Genomic DNA, 18184 nt, shown 5'->3' on the forward strand with positions numbered 1-18184 from the left:
AAAATGTGAGATTGCTAAACCTCTTGCATTCACCTTTATGTTTTTTCTTCATCACAAGCCAAATAACTGTGCCGTACTGTGATTATTTTAGCAGAACATGCCAATTAGACGCCGTCTATTGACACAACAATTAGTTAAATGGAAAAAGAAAGTAGGGGTGAATAGTAGTAATGTCAGTTACCTCTTAACTGAGTCTAAAATTATTTGGTCTGTAACAGAATGGAGGAGGGAAAGCGCTTGCCTGGTTTAGGGTTATGGAAGAAGCCCAACAAACCTCCGCAACAAGCCAAACCCCGAGTTGTACGTCCCAGGAGCACACTCCCTCCTATCGGGACAAGCCCAGTCACTGAGCAGCACGGGCTCTACTCCCAACTCATCTCTCCGGCTGCCAAGCCTAAAATCAAAGTAATTACTGTATCCAATGCCCATAATATACTTGTACAGTTTGTGTATTGCTGTTATTCCACTGAACGTAAATCTGGTTCATTAATTAGAGTTACAGAGAAGGAGCAGAGACTCAACAGAGTTTACTTTCTATACGTGCTTCAGAGTACTACAACACTCCAACAGGTATGGTATTAATATTATGCGTTTCTGGCATAATGGGCTACAAACTGTTATCGTATTGTTTAATAATGTAGATTATCTTAGAAAACTGATATTTTGTTCCACACTAGATCTGTCCAGCCTGGTTGAAAGTGATAAACATGGACCTACAACACAGCAACCAGAGATCACTGATTTCTATCCTGGTGGATATGCGCCCAAGGTCCAGCTGCCACTCCAAACTGTACCAGGACAGATTCCCCGCAAGCTGGAGATAGAAAGGTACAGGTTTGTGTGTGTCAAGGTACAGATGAAAGGAATTTAAAATTTGAATAAGGGTTTGTCTACTACACCTAACCCCGGAAGGCTCAATAATAATAATAATAATAATAATAATAATAATAGCTGCTAGCATTTCTAGTTACACACATGAATGAACGCATGAATTGATCGACAATAGATTGTCTGCCTTATGACATTCCGTGAGGGGAGGGGGGAGGGGGAGAGAGAGAGAGAGAGTTTCCAATCCAGATACACACAGCAACATCTTCTGTGTGTAATTCCTTTGAACTCAAGAGTGTCAAAAATGGACCCAAATGGGGAGTTAAAAAATATCATTTTTGTACTGTGCATGAACCAAAAAAACGTCTCTTTTCCAATTAGACGCAGGAGGGAGTACATGCAGGTAGACATAGCCCAGCTCCTGGCAGAGAAAGGCATAGACGTGAACCTGCTGATGCCAAGGCATTGGGGCAGGGATGGTCAGGTGACCGCCCCTGACAACACCGTCCTACCTGATCACGTGACCACGTCAGAACACCGGGTCCCACCTGTGTCAAACTACCTGTCCTTGGAGGTGAGCGGGAGTTACTAGAGGCCTCATTCACACGTATCAAACGAATGTTCTGTGCTCTGTCTGTAAGTAATGGCTATACCACAATGCAATTCCATTGGGAGTCACATGGTTTGACCAGACATTTGTGTTTGATTGCCAATTGCTGCCTCATCAAACCATGTGCAATTGCAATGGGAGTCGCCATCAAACCATGTGACTCCCATTGGAATTGCATTGTGGCAGCCATTAATCACAGACAGAGCACAGAATATTTGTTTGATACGTGTGCATGAGGCCTCATTCACACGTACCAAACACCAATCAAGCAAATGTACTTAACAGGTGAAGTGGGGTGTGTGTCATCAGTTGGATCAGTAGTGTATTGCATGTGTGGATGTGTGAAAGTGTAGTGTGTGTGCAAGTGCAGCAACGCAGGTCAAAACTAACTTAAAGGAGTCAAAGAATAGACATTGTTCCCTAGGCAGGAGAGAGAGGGAAATGGCCTTGACCAGCCTGCTTAAATAGGCTGAGCCCAATTGGAGTCAGGTGTGCCTCCTCATCTAGGCACACCCCTGCAAGCTGGTCCCCTCCTCCTGCACATGAACAGAGAACAGCATTAACACCAGACACAAACAGGATGGGTCATCACATAAATTATGTATGTATACATACATACATAAAGCCCCCCTTTTAAATACATACACACATACATACATACATACATACATACATTTCAGAAGTTTTAGCAGTTTTTAAGGACCCACTTTTAGGCCAGTGCACCAGAGCAAACTCTTGCCTTTTTTTAAACCCTACCCATTTTAACCAAATACATACATACATTTCAGAAGTTGAAGCACTTTTTAAGGACCCACTTTTAGGCCAGTGCAACAGAGCATGCTTTTGCCTTTTTTTTAAACCCTACCCATTTTAACCAAATGCATACATACATACATACATACATACATTACTAGGAAGGGGGGAAAGTACATTAACAACCTAAAACCGGCTAAATACAATAGCGAAACAGATCTACAAGCTCATCACTTCAGATTGTCTAATTTAGAATACAACAATCTTTGCATATACGATTATTTCCACCACAGATCTTTGACAATGAGGACTATGACCCCCGCACACCTGAAGAGTGGATGGCTCTGGGTTGGACGGAAGGATCACCTGATCGCAAACCTATACCTGCGAAAGCCCTTCTGCCTGCAACTGACAACGCTCCACCAGGTACGTATATAGCACAGTCAGACTGAACTTGAATTACAATTTACACCTATGAGCACGGATTCTGCCAATGCTTCTAAATGGGAACGGAGCAGTTTGTTGCCATTCGCGGATTTCGTAAAAGAATAAATACAATAAAAAATAAAATAAACTGCGCTCCATTTCCATTGAAGCGTAATAGCAGAATCCACTCGCATAGGCAGAGGTTTGGTGTGACCGCACCCTAAACTTATTTTTGTGAATAAAATGTCATTTTAACCTGTATGGTAGAGGCTGCTAAATGTAAAAAGTACAATATAACATCATCTGCAGTGGTTTCAGGTGGTCTAGTTTTATTGTTTTTTGTTTTTATTCGCACACAAAGCGTTAAAAACAGAAGATATAAAATACCATACCATAGTGAGCAGGAGAAGTTAAGAGGCCTAGAGGAGAGAACTTTCCCTTTTTGTAGCATCAGACGAATATATAAAGTATTTGTACAGGGCTCCCTCGTAAAAGAGATCTTGGTCTCAATGGGCTTTTAATTCACCTCTATACAGAACAGATAAATAAAATAAAAACAACTTCCATTGAGCAATGTAGATCCTGTATTTGGGTAGGAAAGGTGCTGCTCGCCTGAAGCTCAATGTGCAATATCTCCCCCTGGTCAAGTGGTTCTTTCATGGCATGGGAGACTTGTGGGAGTTCGAATAGTAGTACATCCAGACCAGTTCACAGATTGCAGCTTTAAGAAAGTCTTTTCTGTGCTGTTCTCTTGGCCGTGTTCTGTTCCCAAAGTGGACCCCAGAACCCCCGACCTAGAATACGGCTGGTGTTCTGTCGGGGTCCTGGACTACTGTCGGGACAAAGGGCGGTACCTCGTCCAGAAGGCCGACGGGAACGGCAGAGTGACCGATGGAAAAGGAAAGCCTGTTCTAAATGGAGGATACAAACCAGGCAAGTTCTACTATAGTACCGTTGCACTTGTCAAGGGGTGTAAAATAAATGCAGAACTTTGTACCACATGCCTCTGTAATCGCACATTATCGAATGCTTTCTGATTCCGAATGCATACTTCTTTGTCTAATCACGTTCAAGGTATCGCCCCATTTTAGCCATCATATCCCCCCCCCCATTTTTTTTTAAAGAAATCTAAATGTAAAAGAAAATATTCAAAAGAAATTGCATTAATTTTCAAAAGCTTGTAGATTGGCTATTGTCGTGCAAAACCATCAACATAAAAAAAGTACGAAAGAAATAGGGCCCCTTCTCTTATACTGTATACCTCCATCTCTACACACACACACACACACACACACACACACACACACACACACACACACACACAGGTGTAGCCCATGTGCCGACAGCCGCCCAGTACTGGGTGCCCAGGGTGAGGCTGTTGTTCTGTGCCGAGGACCCGCGTGTCTTTGCAGAGCGCGTCTGCTTTGCCCAGCGCCTGAGGGAGAGCTCCGAAGCTTTGATGTTCTACCACCTGGCAGTGGACTGCATGCCCGTCTGGGCCGCCATGCCCTCCATGGACACCCGGCGCCTCCAGCATATCAGAGGGCACGTCCTGTCCACGCCCGGCCTCGCACTGGAGACGTAAGCATCGCTGTTATAGGGTTCACATGCCTTCCCTCTCCCCGTTCCTTTTTGAGTGGTGCAACCTCTCCAAGGAACAGCAATGTCCGTGTCCGCCTATGTGTTCACCTATGTATGTATGTATGTATGTATGTTAGTATGTATGTGTTAATGAGCCAGTATAATGAGTACCAGTAGGGGCGCTGTTGCCAGAAACAGAGAGAGAGAGAGAGAGAGAGAGAGAGAGAGAGAGAGAGAGGAGGCGGGGGAGGGGAGAGGGTGTGTTGCACCACTCAGTTTGAGCTGCTTTTATTCCGAAAAGCACCATGTTCTTCTCATCGTGTGGTCTGGGGGACAGTGACGGGGTGCCATGGGGTTTTCACAGCTAAAATAACTTGATAGTTAGGATGGAAATGGAAACAAATGGGCCCGTACTGGTTAACTAAAGGAGTGCCTTACTTGCATTATATGTTGTACTAGATACTAGATGCTCGGTCTCTCATCTAAAGCCCAAACCACACCAAAGGGTCGGGTTGGGACAATACTGTTTTTAAGGTAGACCACACCTGCAACTCACTGCAACTCAATGAGTTGCATTGCTGTGGTTTACCTTAAAAAAACGTTTTGTCCTCCCAACCCGACCAATTGGTGGGTGTGGTTAGCCCCTTTCGTGTGTCGCCGTGAGGTGACAGTATAATGTCACCTGATGAAGGCTATTCACAGCGAAACGTTGTGTCCTGAATCATGTCGGTGTTTTAACAAAAATAAACAGTGTTGGAGCAAAAGACGGGACTACAATGGTGTGTTATACATTTATTTATTTATTTATTTATTTGACAGGGACAAAGCTCATTAATCAACATGTCAGTTTTCACATCAATGTAAATGGGCCAGAGTTAGCCGAAGCTAAATTTCATCTGTAGTCCCTGGGCAGGCTCTTAAAAAATGAATGAATGATAAAAAGAAGGACAAAGTGTAGTGTGCCTGCACACAACACCATGCGTTGATGCCATGTGTGCATATGTGCAAGCACCCAACACTACGTCCATACAAAAACACAATACAGTACGGGAACAGATCGACATGGTACAGGGGACAGAACAATGGCAAGTGAAGTGAGAAATGACACCGGTGATAAATACTAAATAGTGCTGATAGTTAGTTACTCGTGATTACAAATTTGAGTTGTTTTTAGCCACCTTTTCAGGTTGAATTTGAAGGTCAGATAGTTGGAGGTCTCTCTTAATTCTGTAGGGAGACTGTTCCAGTGATGGGAGGCTCTAACAGAGAAGACTGTTTTACATACATCATTCACAGCCTGCACGGTGGTATGGACTGCCTTGAGGAGGACATTAAGCTGGAGTACGATCGCACCATGAACCGCCTCAGCTTTGACAAGTTGGTGGCGTCCCGCCCAGAGGACTTCTGTCACATCTCACTACCGCAGAAAGAACCCCAATGTGTGCCACACCAAGGTAACGCTATAGCTAGCTTGATCGGTGGTTGTTTCTGTTAACCCGTTTGGACCCCCAAAATTATATGTAATTGGCCGCCGATCCGCCGACCCCAATCTGAAAATATGTCCCCCCCCCCCCCGACAGAAGCAAAGATTTGAGTTAAAATGTTCGCTCTGAAAGAATATATTATATTCAAAGATTTCCACCACATTTTCAGAATTTAAAAATGGCAGATCTACAAGCTTGTAGCGCGGCACCGCGCTAGCATACCCCATTATGTGCAAATTCAAAATAGGTGGTACACAGGGACGTCAAGTGATATCCAACGAGCATTTCCAAACTCCAACACACAAAAACAATCACCTGCAAGGCCAGAAAGTAGCTCATAACATCTACAGTGGATTTTTATGAAACAAACACTTTGCAGATAGAAAGAGGATAATTCAAGCTTTTTGTACAGCTGCAATGTTGGTGAGTTTGACGTTTAACACAATCAGATAGGACTTTTCCCTTTGGATGTATGGGCTCAATGGGAAATTGCGGATAGTTACCACCCTGCCATTTACTTAATGGCAAGAGGGCTGCGGTGTGCATATGGTCACTTACATTACCACCTGTCTACAGGGTTGGTTCCAGTCCCCGACTATTCCTTCAAGAAGAACCGAGCTGCGTTCACCTTCAACTCCCTGCTGACCAAGCCAGAGGTGATCCGCGTGCTATCTGAAGTCCGTGCTGCGTGCAACAGGGCGACGGCCATGAGTCTGTTCCGTGTCACCTTCACCAAGTCACTGCGCCTTGAGGAGTTTGAACTTACCCAGTCTCAGACACATGCACAGGTAATATTTTGTCATTTGCATCGCCCAAACCAGCATAAAAGCAATGCCTCCGTCTGTGATTACTTCACCTGGTTGGCAGTATGTAGAACAGCAGGAACAATATTTCTAAAACATCCTAATTTTACATATTGTGTTTTTGCCAACTGCTTTCAAAGCGGCTGGACAACATGTTGATCTATCTCTACTGGCGACCTAGCCATGATTGGCGGCCTCCTAAGCCAATGGGAGGCCTACCCATAAAATTCATTGCCGTTTGAACGGCATAAAACCCGTACTACCTTTTGTAGCAGTGGCTTAGAGCCTCTGCCTGATGGCCTCAAAAGTCTAATATCTCCCCCGGTCCAGAGGGATATTGCTTTGGGCTAGTGGTTAAGATGTTGGACTTTCACGCGGGAGGCCAGATTTCGAATCCCGGGCGTTACACTTGCATACTGTTTTCATAAATAACATATTAGGGGGGCACGTAGCCGGTGTATGGAACTCCAACCTCCCCTGTCAAACCAAACTCAGCTTCTTCTATGCAACGGTAGAGTCTGTTCTCCTTAAGGTGGCCGTACACTAGCCGATAATCGGGGGGGTGCCCGACTCAATCGGGAGCGATTCGCGGGCATAAATTATCGTCTAGTCACTCTAGTGTGAGTGTATAATGATCGAATCGTAATCCCTCCGATCTGCTCGGGGCCGCTGACAGCGGAAGTAAACAAATCACACATTAGTACTTCATATATATTTTCAGTCATGGCATTTTATTTTTGCTTTTAACCCAATGCGCTCTCCTCTCGCCACACGCTGCAGGTCAGCTCCAATCTGTGCAACTCGTGGATGACGTCTCTGTGCAACGCCATCCGCTCTGAGCTGAGGGACATCGGAGCGGGCTGGTACGACCTGACCCAGTCTCGCTGGGACGTGTACAGGATGTCCAAGCTCTGCAGGCTGCTGTCTCTGGTTCGCTACCACATGCAGGACTCGTTGCGCTTCCTGGTGCTGGACTCGCTGGGCAGCCTGACGCGCCTGGTGCTGGACGCCTGCCGCGCTGTCCTGACCTGTCCCCTGGACATGGTCTGGGGACCTGACCTGATCACCAGCCCCTACAAGTAGGAACACATGCGCGGGTTGCATACGTTACATACCAACAGTCCTACAGTCATCAGTCGGACAACACCGTCGCTCCTGACATGCGCTGCGGGTTAAAACTAACCCGTGGCTCCCGACATGTGTTGGGTAGGGTGTCGGACTCATGACTGTCGGTATGTCTAATTTACCGCGCGCATGCACATACACGCGCGCATTAATTCGCTCACACTCCCACGTCTCTCACTGATTGGCCTCATATGATGAATGCTGAACGTGAATTAATCTGGTATTGTGGTTTATTGTTTGATCTTATGTGACATTCTTGTGTAAACCACACCAATGGAACTCCTTGATTTGCAAGGGGTTGATTTGGTGTGGTTGACCTTAAAAAAACGTTTTGTCCTGACCCGACCCTTTGGTATTGTTTGGGCATTAAGTCCTCTAGAGAGTGTGGAATGTATCTTCTTTGTTCTCATAATATGGTGAGCTTCGTTTTGGCAAATTGACTTGACTGGTGTTTGTGTTGCACTGATGAACATGGAAAAAGAGAACGAGAGCACTCGTCAGTTGAAAAGTTCACCAGTGCTCACTTGGAGTGCTGGTGATCTTTTTAAAGGAGAATTCCATACTAAAAGGCTTTCTTAGCTTTCTTTGTAGTTGTTACGTCCCCATCAAAGAGGTCCAGGTGTTATTTTGTGCAAAAGCTCCTTATTGGCTATTTCCCCTACCATAAGCCCTACATGAATTGCATTGAATTGAATGGGATGTATGGGGTGTTGTGCTAATTCGCTTATTTCCATCGCTCAAAATTAGATTTTTTTTGTATATATCCTCTCTTCATAATGTAAATAATAACCCAAGCGGCACACTTTACTACTTATTTCGATGGAAATAAGCGAATTAGCACAACACCCCATACATCCCATTCAATTCAATGCAATTCATTTAGGGCTTATGGTAGGGGAAATAGCCAATAAGGAGCTTTTGCACAAAATGACACCTGGACCTCTTTGATGGGGACGTAACAACTACAAAGAAAGGTAAGAAAGCCTTTTAGTATGGAATTCTCCTTTAACGTAACAATGAACATGCCATGTGTTTTGTGTCTTTATTTATACACTCCGTTGCACGATGCTGTCACTTTGCAGACACCGTCGTACTGCGGAGCATAAATTGGCCTTTTACATGTGTTTGCGTATACTGTTTACTCCAATATCCACTACCTCTCTAGGCCTAAGAAGAACCCTCTGTTTTTGGTGGACTTGGTTCTGGACCAGACTGGTGTCCATTACAGCACTCCACTGGAGACCTTTGAGCTGTCCCTCATCAACCTGTTTGATAAGGGCATTCTGGCCACACACAGTGTTCCACAGCCGGATAAGGTAAGTAAGAGATGCAATACTGTGTGTGTATTATGATGACCTGCAAGTCCTGCATCATACTCTTTATAAATGAAGGAAGCACACATGACTCCCAGCCTTTTACCGGGTGCAACGGTCAGGACGTCGTTTGAAGAAGGAGAATACCAGCAGCACTCACGGATTAGTCCTTTAAGGCACTTTATTTTGGACACTCAGGCATGAAGGAAGCATGAGTTCAAGTCCGTTTGCTCTCCCCTTGTCCCCCATATATGGGGACTAGGTTGGTGGAGGGTGTGTAGAGCCCAGGATCACATTAGATGATTGACACAGGGGTGAAAAATGGGTTACAAAATCGTGGGATAAAATATATATATTTAAAGGCACTTTATTGTTTCATTTTAGTAAGGCGTGCTGCAGGCAGCACAACAACGAACGCGTTTCGGCCAACGGCCTTCTTCAACTGTATCATACTGTACCATTACCAGTCTTTAGCTTAAAAAAGCTATTCCATTCTAATCCTTGATGGGAATGATGATGATGATGATGATGATGATGAGAATCACGAGGAAGGTGATGGTGGTGATGATGATGATGATGACTTTGACCCAATGCGCTGCTCTCAGTTTGTGATGCAGAACCTGTTTGTTGGCGGCGAGCCTGTGCTGGAGTCGGTGGCGTTGTGGGAGCCGCTGGTGTCCCAGCTGAGAGAGGAGGTCCGCGCTGCCCTGCGTCAAGCCGCCGTACCCCTCAGGGCCTACGCTGCCGAGTACCACGAATATCTGGAGCTACACAACTCAGACATAGAAACCTTTCTCCAGTAAGACTTCTTTCGTTTCTTTCCCTTTCTGGAAAATAATCATAATAATAATAATGGCGCTTGCACAGAAGCTAATTTAACCCTGTATAGACCTGTGATGTGACAGTGAAGATTCTGATTCTAAAGCCTATACTTTGTTGACTGGATTTGTTTTCCCCCGCTCTACGCCAAATGTCTTTGTCGTTTGAGCTTGCAGATCAGCTATTTCAGCCAAATGCTCACCCCAGAACATGGACGCTATAGGATTCATATGGTTAATTTGCTATTTTCATTCGTTGGTCTTCCAGAGCCCACCACAGTCGGGTGGACGGGACGTCCCAGGAGGTACAGAGGGAGGTGGTCCAGCACCTGCAGGCCATGGAGCGGCTGTGCTCGTCCCTGCCGACCTCCATCGCCATCGGAGCATTCGCCGTCGGCGTGGAGCCGGCGCGCCAGGCTCTGGCCCAGAAACACAGAGCGCTGGCCGACGCGCTCCTGCAGCGCCTCGCCTGCAGGCTGCGCAGGCAGCTCCATGACGTAAGTCACAGTTTCCCTCTGCAGCGGCTCGCCTGCAAGCTGCGCAGGCAGCTCCATGACGTAAGTCACTGTTTCCCACTGCAGCGGCTCGCCTGCAAGCTGCGCAGGCAGCTCCATGACGTAAGTCACTGTTTCCCTCTGCAGCGGCTCGCCTGCAAGCTGCGCAGGCAGCTCCATGACGTAAGTCACTGTTTCCCACTGCAGCGCCTCGCCTGCAAGCTGCGCAGGCAGCTCCATGACGTAAGTCACTGTTTCCCTCTGCAGCGGCTCGCCTGCAAGCTGCGCAGGCAGCTCCATGACGTAAGTCACTGTTTCCCACTGCAGCGGCTCGCCTGCAAGCTGCGCAGGCAGCTCCATGACGTAAGTCACTGTTTCCCTCTGCAGCGGCTCGCCTGCAAGCTGCGCAGGCAGCTCCATGACGTAAGTCACTGTTTCCCTCTGCAGCGGCTCGCCTGCAAGCTGCGCAGGCAGCTCCATGACGTAAGTCACTGTTTCCCACTGCAGCGCCTCGCCTGCAAGCTGCGCAGGCAGCTCCATGACGTAAGTCACTGTTTCCCTCTGCAGCGGCTCGCCTGCAAGCTGCGCAGGCAGCTCCATGACGTAAGTCACTGTTTCCCACTGCAGCGGCTCGCCTGCAAGCTGCGCAGGCAGCTCCATGACGTAAGTCACTGTTTCCCTCTGCAGCGGCTCGCCTGCAAGCTGCGCAGGCAGCTCCATGACGTAAGTCACTGTTTCCCACTGCAGCGCCTCGCCTGCAGGCTGCGCAGGCAGCTCCATGACGTAAGTCACTGTTTCCCACTGCAGCGCCTCGCAGGCAGCTCCATGACGTAAGTCACTGTTTCCCACTGCAGCGCCTCGCCTGCAGGCTGCGCAGGCAGCTCCATGACGTAAAGCCCTAACCACACCAAAGGGTCGAGGCGGTTTTAGCATTGTAGGTGAGCTTAGTAGGTGGAAATATATCAGTCGGAAATACTCGAGCGGCTTCATGCTGTGCTCAAGAGCGCATACATATACTCGGGGGGGTTAATATGCTGCATTACTATGTGGGTGTATTCAGTGTTTGCGAGACCCACATGTCATTCGCTGATTTGGCAGTCAGCTGACCAATTTGGCGGGGTATTTAAGCTCAGCTAGACTGCATGCTTCTTCCTGCCTTCCTTCTGCATATGGTTCCTGGTTGTTGTTATGTGATGTTTGCTCCCACCTTCTGTTCCCCATGGGGGGTTGTTGTTGTATATCTATCTTAATGTTTAATAATGGTGTTTAATTGTGCCAAGCAGGGAGAAAAATGTAGCAGAGCCGAACGCCAAGATAAAATATTATATGCACACTTGTATTCTCATTCTATAATAAATATTGGTTAAATCTATTTGTGAGTTATCTGACTGAACTAAAACAGTTAATTTTAGTTATTTCAGCTTCCACTGGTATTGGTATATGCCACCTCTCTCTCTATTGTGTGTGTAGGCATGTGAAGCGTGTAAGGCCACCAGTATCAAGCTGTATGAGACACCCAACAGCATTGAGGAGCTGACAGAGCAGAGGAACTGGATGAAACAGATCCCAGAACAGCTGAAGAGCCACGAGGTGCATAGAAAAGAACCTAGCTATAGTATTATTTCTTTTTACCTCATGTCTTATTATTCGATATGTATATTCAACGTTTTTCTTTAATCTTCTCACAACAGGAATTGATGAGCCAGATCCTGTCAGACTATGAGATGCTTGACACGTTTGCCTACAGCCTGCCAAATGTGGACTTCAACATAAAGTAACTATACTGTATAAGCCATGATTTGACAATGATCCATCTACATTTTTGGGAACCGTTTTCAGACGTTAAAGTGGCCACTTCACCCCTTTTTGCAACAAGATCATATTTGAATGATGTTTAGGACACAAGAAACACTTTCCTGGGGTTTTTTATGTGTGTATTAAATGTGTGTTTCTAGATATTTTAGTCATGACGCCATGTTCATGACCAATAATGTGTCATGAAAATGTGGTCTCTCTTCTTACCTGGAATACATGTTGTCTCAGTAAGACAGCCCACATGGGGTGTCTCCCAACCACAAGTGCACCAAATCATTATGGTCAATGTAGGAATTAAACAATCCAGTCAAACACACAGACTACATTGCTCGCTCCTCTATATACCGCCTCCAACTTGTGCAGAATGCGGCTGCTAGACTGTTAACCAACACACAAAGGAGGTCACACATCACTCCTGTGCTTGCATCCTTGCATTGGCTACCAATCGATTCCAGAATTCAATTTAAAAATGTATTAATTACTTATAAATCTCTTCATGGGCTGATGCACCCCAAGGGGAATATGAGACAACTTTGGTGCTATTTACACGAGGATGGTGTTCATAGAAAATGGCAAAGTCCCGTTGCGTTCTCATTTTTTCTTACCCTTTACACGAGAACGCACACGTTATGCTATAATGTGCTATTATGCTATAATGTCGCTAGGTGGCGATAACGGGCTGCCAAATAGACAGGTCACCCACGTACAAGAAGAAGAACCCCTTCACGCAAGCCTGCGCAACACGGCTCCGTCTTTTTGGCAAATCTAGAACTTCCTGTTTGAGAGCTAGCAAATTTAAGACATCCGGTTGCTTTCAGAATAAAAGTTAATTAAATAATGATTACATTACATTATTAGTATTATTATTACATTACAGCTATTGTAAAGACACACATTATGTTTCTGTGTAAAAATAAGTAATTAAATAACACAGAAACATAATGTGTGTCTTATAGCATCATTTAAATGCTTAATTTGTAGTTTTAATGTGCAAATTAAACTTTTTTTCAATAATCTAGAGGATACTCTTATTTTGAAGAGATGGTCTTAAATTTGCTAGCTTAGATTTGCCAAAAAACAGTGCCGCGCAAGCGGCTCAACACTGCTCTGGGCCACCAAGGGATGGTATATATTTTATAATACATTAGGCTACATAAACGCTGCTGCCGCGGCTGCCACCTATCACAAGGCTTTTCATTTACATCATGGTTTTACATTCACTATCGCTGATGAGCAGCACTTTGTAGGCGAGGAGGGAGGCTTGTTCAGGAACTCCATTATATCATAATTATATGTATCAATGTAATAAACAACGTGCCAACGTGAGCCATGATGTCATAAGTTTTGCGGATTCACCGTTTTGCCTGTTTACACGGAGAAGGGATAAAACGGCGTTCTCAAAGATTTCCACTCTGGAAGGTGGTTTCACTTTGTTGCGTTTTCACCTCATGAGAACACGGTTCTCGTCTAAACAACCACAGCAAACGGTACTTTATTTTGCCGTTTTCTATGAACACCATCCTCGTGTAAATAGCACCTTAGGTCTTCAGACAAAGGTTTTCTCATTATCCCCGCCACTAAGCTGCGAACCAAAGGAGACCGAGCTTACGAATTTGTTGCACCTACGCTGTGGAATGATTTACCACTCTGCTTGAGAAACGCTGTGTCTGTTGGCATCTTTAAAACCTGTAACATAAAATTTAACTTTTTCCATTTATTTTGTGTTTTTGGGGCTCCCATATGTGTTTTCTATCCACCACAAATAACCAATTTTGAACAATCAGGCTTTCATATCATATTAGGTGCTTTAATGGAAATTGCTCTCAGGAACAGCTCAACTGATTTTGTCCTCATCGTGATGTCATCAATGTCACCCTACTTTGTATAATTCCTCCTCTTCTTCAGTCCAAATTAGCATTTCCACTTTGTTTACAATGTCCACCATTGTTGATTTTCCAAGCTGGCATGGAATGGAAACAAGCCTGGTTTTTATCTAGCGTTAGTATTATAATGACTCATGTATTAAATAATCTGCATATCAGCACCCCCACCACCTCAGGACATTGTGGTACTGCAGCTAAAACTGCTTTAAAAGTCCAGAAAGAAATGACAAGGACTGGTTATATCAGAGTGGTGATTGAGGCTCAAACCTTTAGAAATAACTTTGAGGGACATAGACAATATGATATTAAATATTAAAAGCTTGGTTGGCTTGCTCCAGTGATTTCTATGTACTGTTCTATCTTATCTATTTCTAGGTACTGTCTTTGCTGCTCTGTTTCTTATTTCATTGTTGGTTTATTTTTGATTGAGATGTTCTTGTTTTATTCCTTTTATTTTATTGTACAGCACCTTGTAACAACTGTTTTGAAAGGCGCTCTATAAATAAAATTACCTTACCTTACCTTACATTACTGTTCTGGCCATATAAGGTGCACATTAAAAATTGTGCTACTGTTACCTTACTACAAATTTACTATTAACATTGAGTGACTGCAGTTTCTTTCCAGCTGTGAAATGGCCCTCTAATGAGGGTCCTTTGTGTTTCCTCTCTGCAGGTGGACAGCCGCCGGTTGGCCTCAGAACCTGATGAAGCAGGTGACAGTGACTGAAGCCCAACATGTGGAGAGCGAGGAGCGCTTCCACAAGGTCCAGCTCGTCGACCAGAACAACTTCCAGGAGCGATTGGACTCTCTGCAGGTCTGCCGAGACTCCAGAATGCCTTGACATTTTTAAGTAGTTTTTTCGTGGGTCATCACTAGGCGTTTGTCATCATAGCTATGGGCTCTTCAGTGAATCGAAACAGGCCAATCACGGTGCAACACTTGCATTTTACGCAGGTCACATACGGTAGGCATATACTGAAGCAAGGCAGGGACTCAAATTATTACCCTTACATCTGATCAAAATGGTCATTGAAACCCCTACAATGGCATACAGCGGCTTAGGTTTATTTACAGTTGTTTACGGTTCCTTTTTCTTTTTTGTCAAGTCGATGAGTGCTAATGTGTGACTGTCACTGCTGTTGGACTGGATTTTTCCAGATGCTGGTTGCCGGGTTCAGTGCTCACGTCGACGCAGGTCGTGCCCACGAGATAGCCAACGAGGTGAGGCGTGTGGCCAAGCAGCTGAAGGACTCCCAGACCATGGCCCAGACCTACAACAACAGAGAACGTCTCTTCGGAGTCCCTGTCACTAATGTGAGCCAAGAAATGAAGGGGGGGGGGGGGGAGAAGACAGACAATATTATTCAGTATTTTAGCTGTGACGTGAGCGCCCCCTCCTGAGATACTTCCGGGTCCTACTTTTGTGTCGCTTTTGTGTCCCCCATAGAGTTATACTGTGACGCTCCGTCGGACTAAATCTGAGACGAAAACAACCACGAAAGTCTCATTTTACCGCTTTCCTCGCAAAAATGTTCGTCTCAAATGTTTTACTTCATGTTTTACCACTTCACCACTTTACAACCTATCTTCATATATTATTTGCCTCCGCAATGTAGGGGGGGCATATTAAAATATTAAAAGGATTTTATTAATATATCACAAATGCAGCTTAATTGAAACTAACTGTTGAAACAGGAGTAGATGGACAATCTTTAATGGTTTTAACTGATTCATTTTTTTCAGAATCGGAAAGACTTTATTGTCACACCTTAAGAAATAATTAACAGTAAAATAAGGGTGAAATGAATATGCCAGGGCTCCTCAAACTTTCAGTTCATTAATACAAATAAATAAACAGAATATGGCTCTATGATATCACTATATAAAAAAAGATAAACGCATAATAAAAAACTAAGGTGCTAAAAAGAAAACATGCTTTTGTAAACAATAAATACATAATGAATAAACATACAACTATCTCTACTCTTCCAACTCCCTGGCATCACCCTCACTGTTCTTGTCCTCTGGCTTGAGGTTCTTACAAAATGTGCCATGCAGTTACAACAAGCAGAAATGCATTGTGCACTGAAATGCACTGCACAGTCCCCCTCATAGTTACAACTGAATAACTTCAGAAGATAGTGTGGTGTGATGGGGTCTGTTCATTGACGGTACAGACTCATAGCCTTTGTCACCAAGCTTCCGTCCATACTAGAGTACATGATGCACTGGATTATGGATGGAAGCTTGTGGTACACTGGATGTACATCCAGTGATGGACTTCGCAGCAGCAGACAATCTCTGGTCTGGATATAAGTTCGGAGAGAGTGCTGTGCTGCGGCTCCTGTTGTCGGAGGCTGTTTTTCTGGTTCAATACTCCTAGTAGCAGTTGTAGTTCTGCAAGACTGACAAAGTGGAGAGGGCTATGGACGTTTTTGGACATCCAAGCCAACAAGGAGGACATCATCACAGCCAACTGTGAACTATTCAAGTTCATGTTCCATGGGAAATCGCACAAACGTTTTGGGGACTGGAGATTTGACATCTTCAGCAAGCGGGCCGCTATACTGGGAGTATAAAACCAGAAAAACTGCCCAGGAGCCGCAGCACAGCACTCTCTCCGAACTTATATCCAGACCAGAGATTGGCTGCTGCTGCGAAGTCCATCACTGGATGTACATCCAGTGTACCACCACCAAGCTTCCATCCATAATCCAGTGCATCATGTACTGTAGTATGGACCGAAGCTTGGTGACAAAGGCTATGAACCTGTACCGTCAATGAACAGACCCCATCACACCACACTATCTTCTGAAGTTAGTCAGTTGTAACTACTAGTCCTTACCCGTTATGAGATATTTTCCCCCCCTTGTGGCCGTGAAGGGTACGTTTGTAATTGACTAATAAATAAATAAATAAATAATCATTAATGTGTCAAATCGAAAAAAGGGCTTCGTTACGCCCTCCACATGCATATGGTCAATGTGTGAAAGTGGGAGTGATTGGTGCAGGCAGTAAGGAGTTACGGCACTGTTTCTGACAGACAGACAGACACTCAGACATTCGGTTAATTATAGTATGATGAGGGGGACTGTGCACACTGCAGTGCACAGTGCATTTCTGCTTGTTGTAACTGCATGGCACATTTTGCAAGAACATCAAGCCAGAGGACAAGAACAGTGAGGGCGATGCCAGGGAGTTGGAAGAGTAGAGATAGTTGTATGTTTATTCATATTTGTATTTATTGTTTACAAAAGCATGCTTTCTTTTTAGCACCTCCGTTTTTTTATTATGTGTTTATCTTTTTTTATATATAGTGATATAGAGCCATATTCTGTTTATTTATTTTCATTAATGAACTGAAAGTCTGAGGAGCCCTGGCACATTAATTTCACCCTTATTTTACTATTAATATTTTTTTAAGGTGTGAGAATAAAGTCTTTCTGATTCTGAAAACAATAAATCAGTTAAATCCATTAAAGATTGTCCACCTACTTCTGTTTCAACAGTTAGTTTCAATTACGATGCAATTGTGATATATTAATAAAATCCTTTTTATATTTGAATATGCCCCCCCCCACCCCCACCCCCACCCCCACCCCCACCCCCAGCACACAAACAGAAAAGAAAACAATAAAACACCATAGACATCCATTGACATATGCATATGCTAATTAGTTATTACACATGTCTGGAACATACAAAAGCAGGCATGACCGAATTTATGGCCAGTAGTCATGTTTACTGAAAATGAATGGTTGGAACGGATTCAGCATCCCAAAAAAAAAACTATTTACCCATGTCCCACATTTTAAAATGTCCTGTTTTTAGCCTAGGCCCTCCGGGTACCCCAACTTTGGTTGGCTACCACAAAGTCCCCCAAGGGAGTTGGCTTGGGGAATTTTTGTTTTGTGATAGTAGACACCTTTATGAACACATCTGTGAAGAACGCTAGTGGTAAGCATTTTCTTTTGTTGCAGGTTTGCCACAACTTTTGCTAATTTCCCCTAACTATTCCCGCTCCTGCCGTGTCACAGTACGACCGCCTGCAGAAGCTGACGAAGGACTTCCAGCCGTTCAGGGACCTGTGGACCACGGCGTCCGACTGGCTGCGCTGGCACGAGGGCTGGCTCGGCGACCCTCTGTTGACCGTCGACGCCGAGCAGCTGGAGCGCGCCGTCCAAGACGCCTTCAAGACCATGCAGAAGTGCCTTAAACACTTCAAGGACGTCCCTGGTAAGTCATGAA

At 44.8% G+C, this 18184-nt stretch overlaps 1 protein-coding gene across 1 annotated transcript in view; it reads left to right on the forward strand.

The window, feature by feature from the left end:
• Window positions 1-219: 219 nt before the first annotated feature.
• Window positions 220-18184, forward strand: part of LOC310877803 (dynein axonemal heavy chain 1-like) — a gene marked incomplete at both ends in the record, with an annotated part of 103024 nt that continues 85059 nt past the window's right edge. The window contains 17 exons of the mRNA XM_083791752.1: window positions 220-405; window positions 770-828; window positions 1210-1402; window positions 2485-2617; window positions 3392-3550; window positions 3964-4198; window positions 5495-5652; window positions 6259-6470; window positions 7266-7564; window positions 8776-8926; window positions 9529-9722; window positions 10010-11018; window positions 11706-11825; window positions 11927-12009; window positions 14609-14750; window positions 15095-15250; window positions 17974-18172. Of these exons, the coding sequence (XP_083647878.1) occupies window positions 220-405; window positions 770-828; window positions 1210-1402; window positions 2485-2617; window positions 3392-3550; window positions 3964-4198; window positions 5495-5652; window positions 6259-6470; window positions 7266-7564; window positions 8776-8926; window positions 9529-9722; window positions 10010-11018; window positions 11706-11825; window positions 11927-12009; window positions 14609-14750; window positions 15095-15250; window positions 17974-18172 (3688 nt within the window). The remainder of the gene's footprint in view (window positions 406-769; window positions 829-1209; window positions 1403-2484; window positions 2618-3391; window positions 3551-3963; window positions 4199-5494; window positions 5653-6258; window positions 6471-7265; window positions 7565-8775; window positions 8927-9528; window positions 9723-10009; window positions 11019-11705; window positions 11826-11926; window positions 12010-14608; window positions 14751-15094; window positions 15251-17973; window positions 18173-18184) is intronic.

Source organism: Protomyctophum parallelum (assembly GCF_964188405.1).
Source record: "Protomyctophum parallelum genome assembly, chromosome: 20".
Classification (NCBI taxonomy): Eukaryota; Metazoa; Chordata; class Actinopteri; order Myctophiformes; family Myctophidae; genus Protomyctophum; species Protomyctophum parallelum.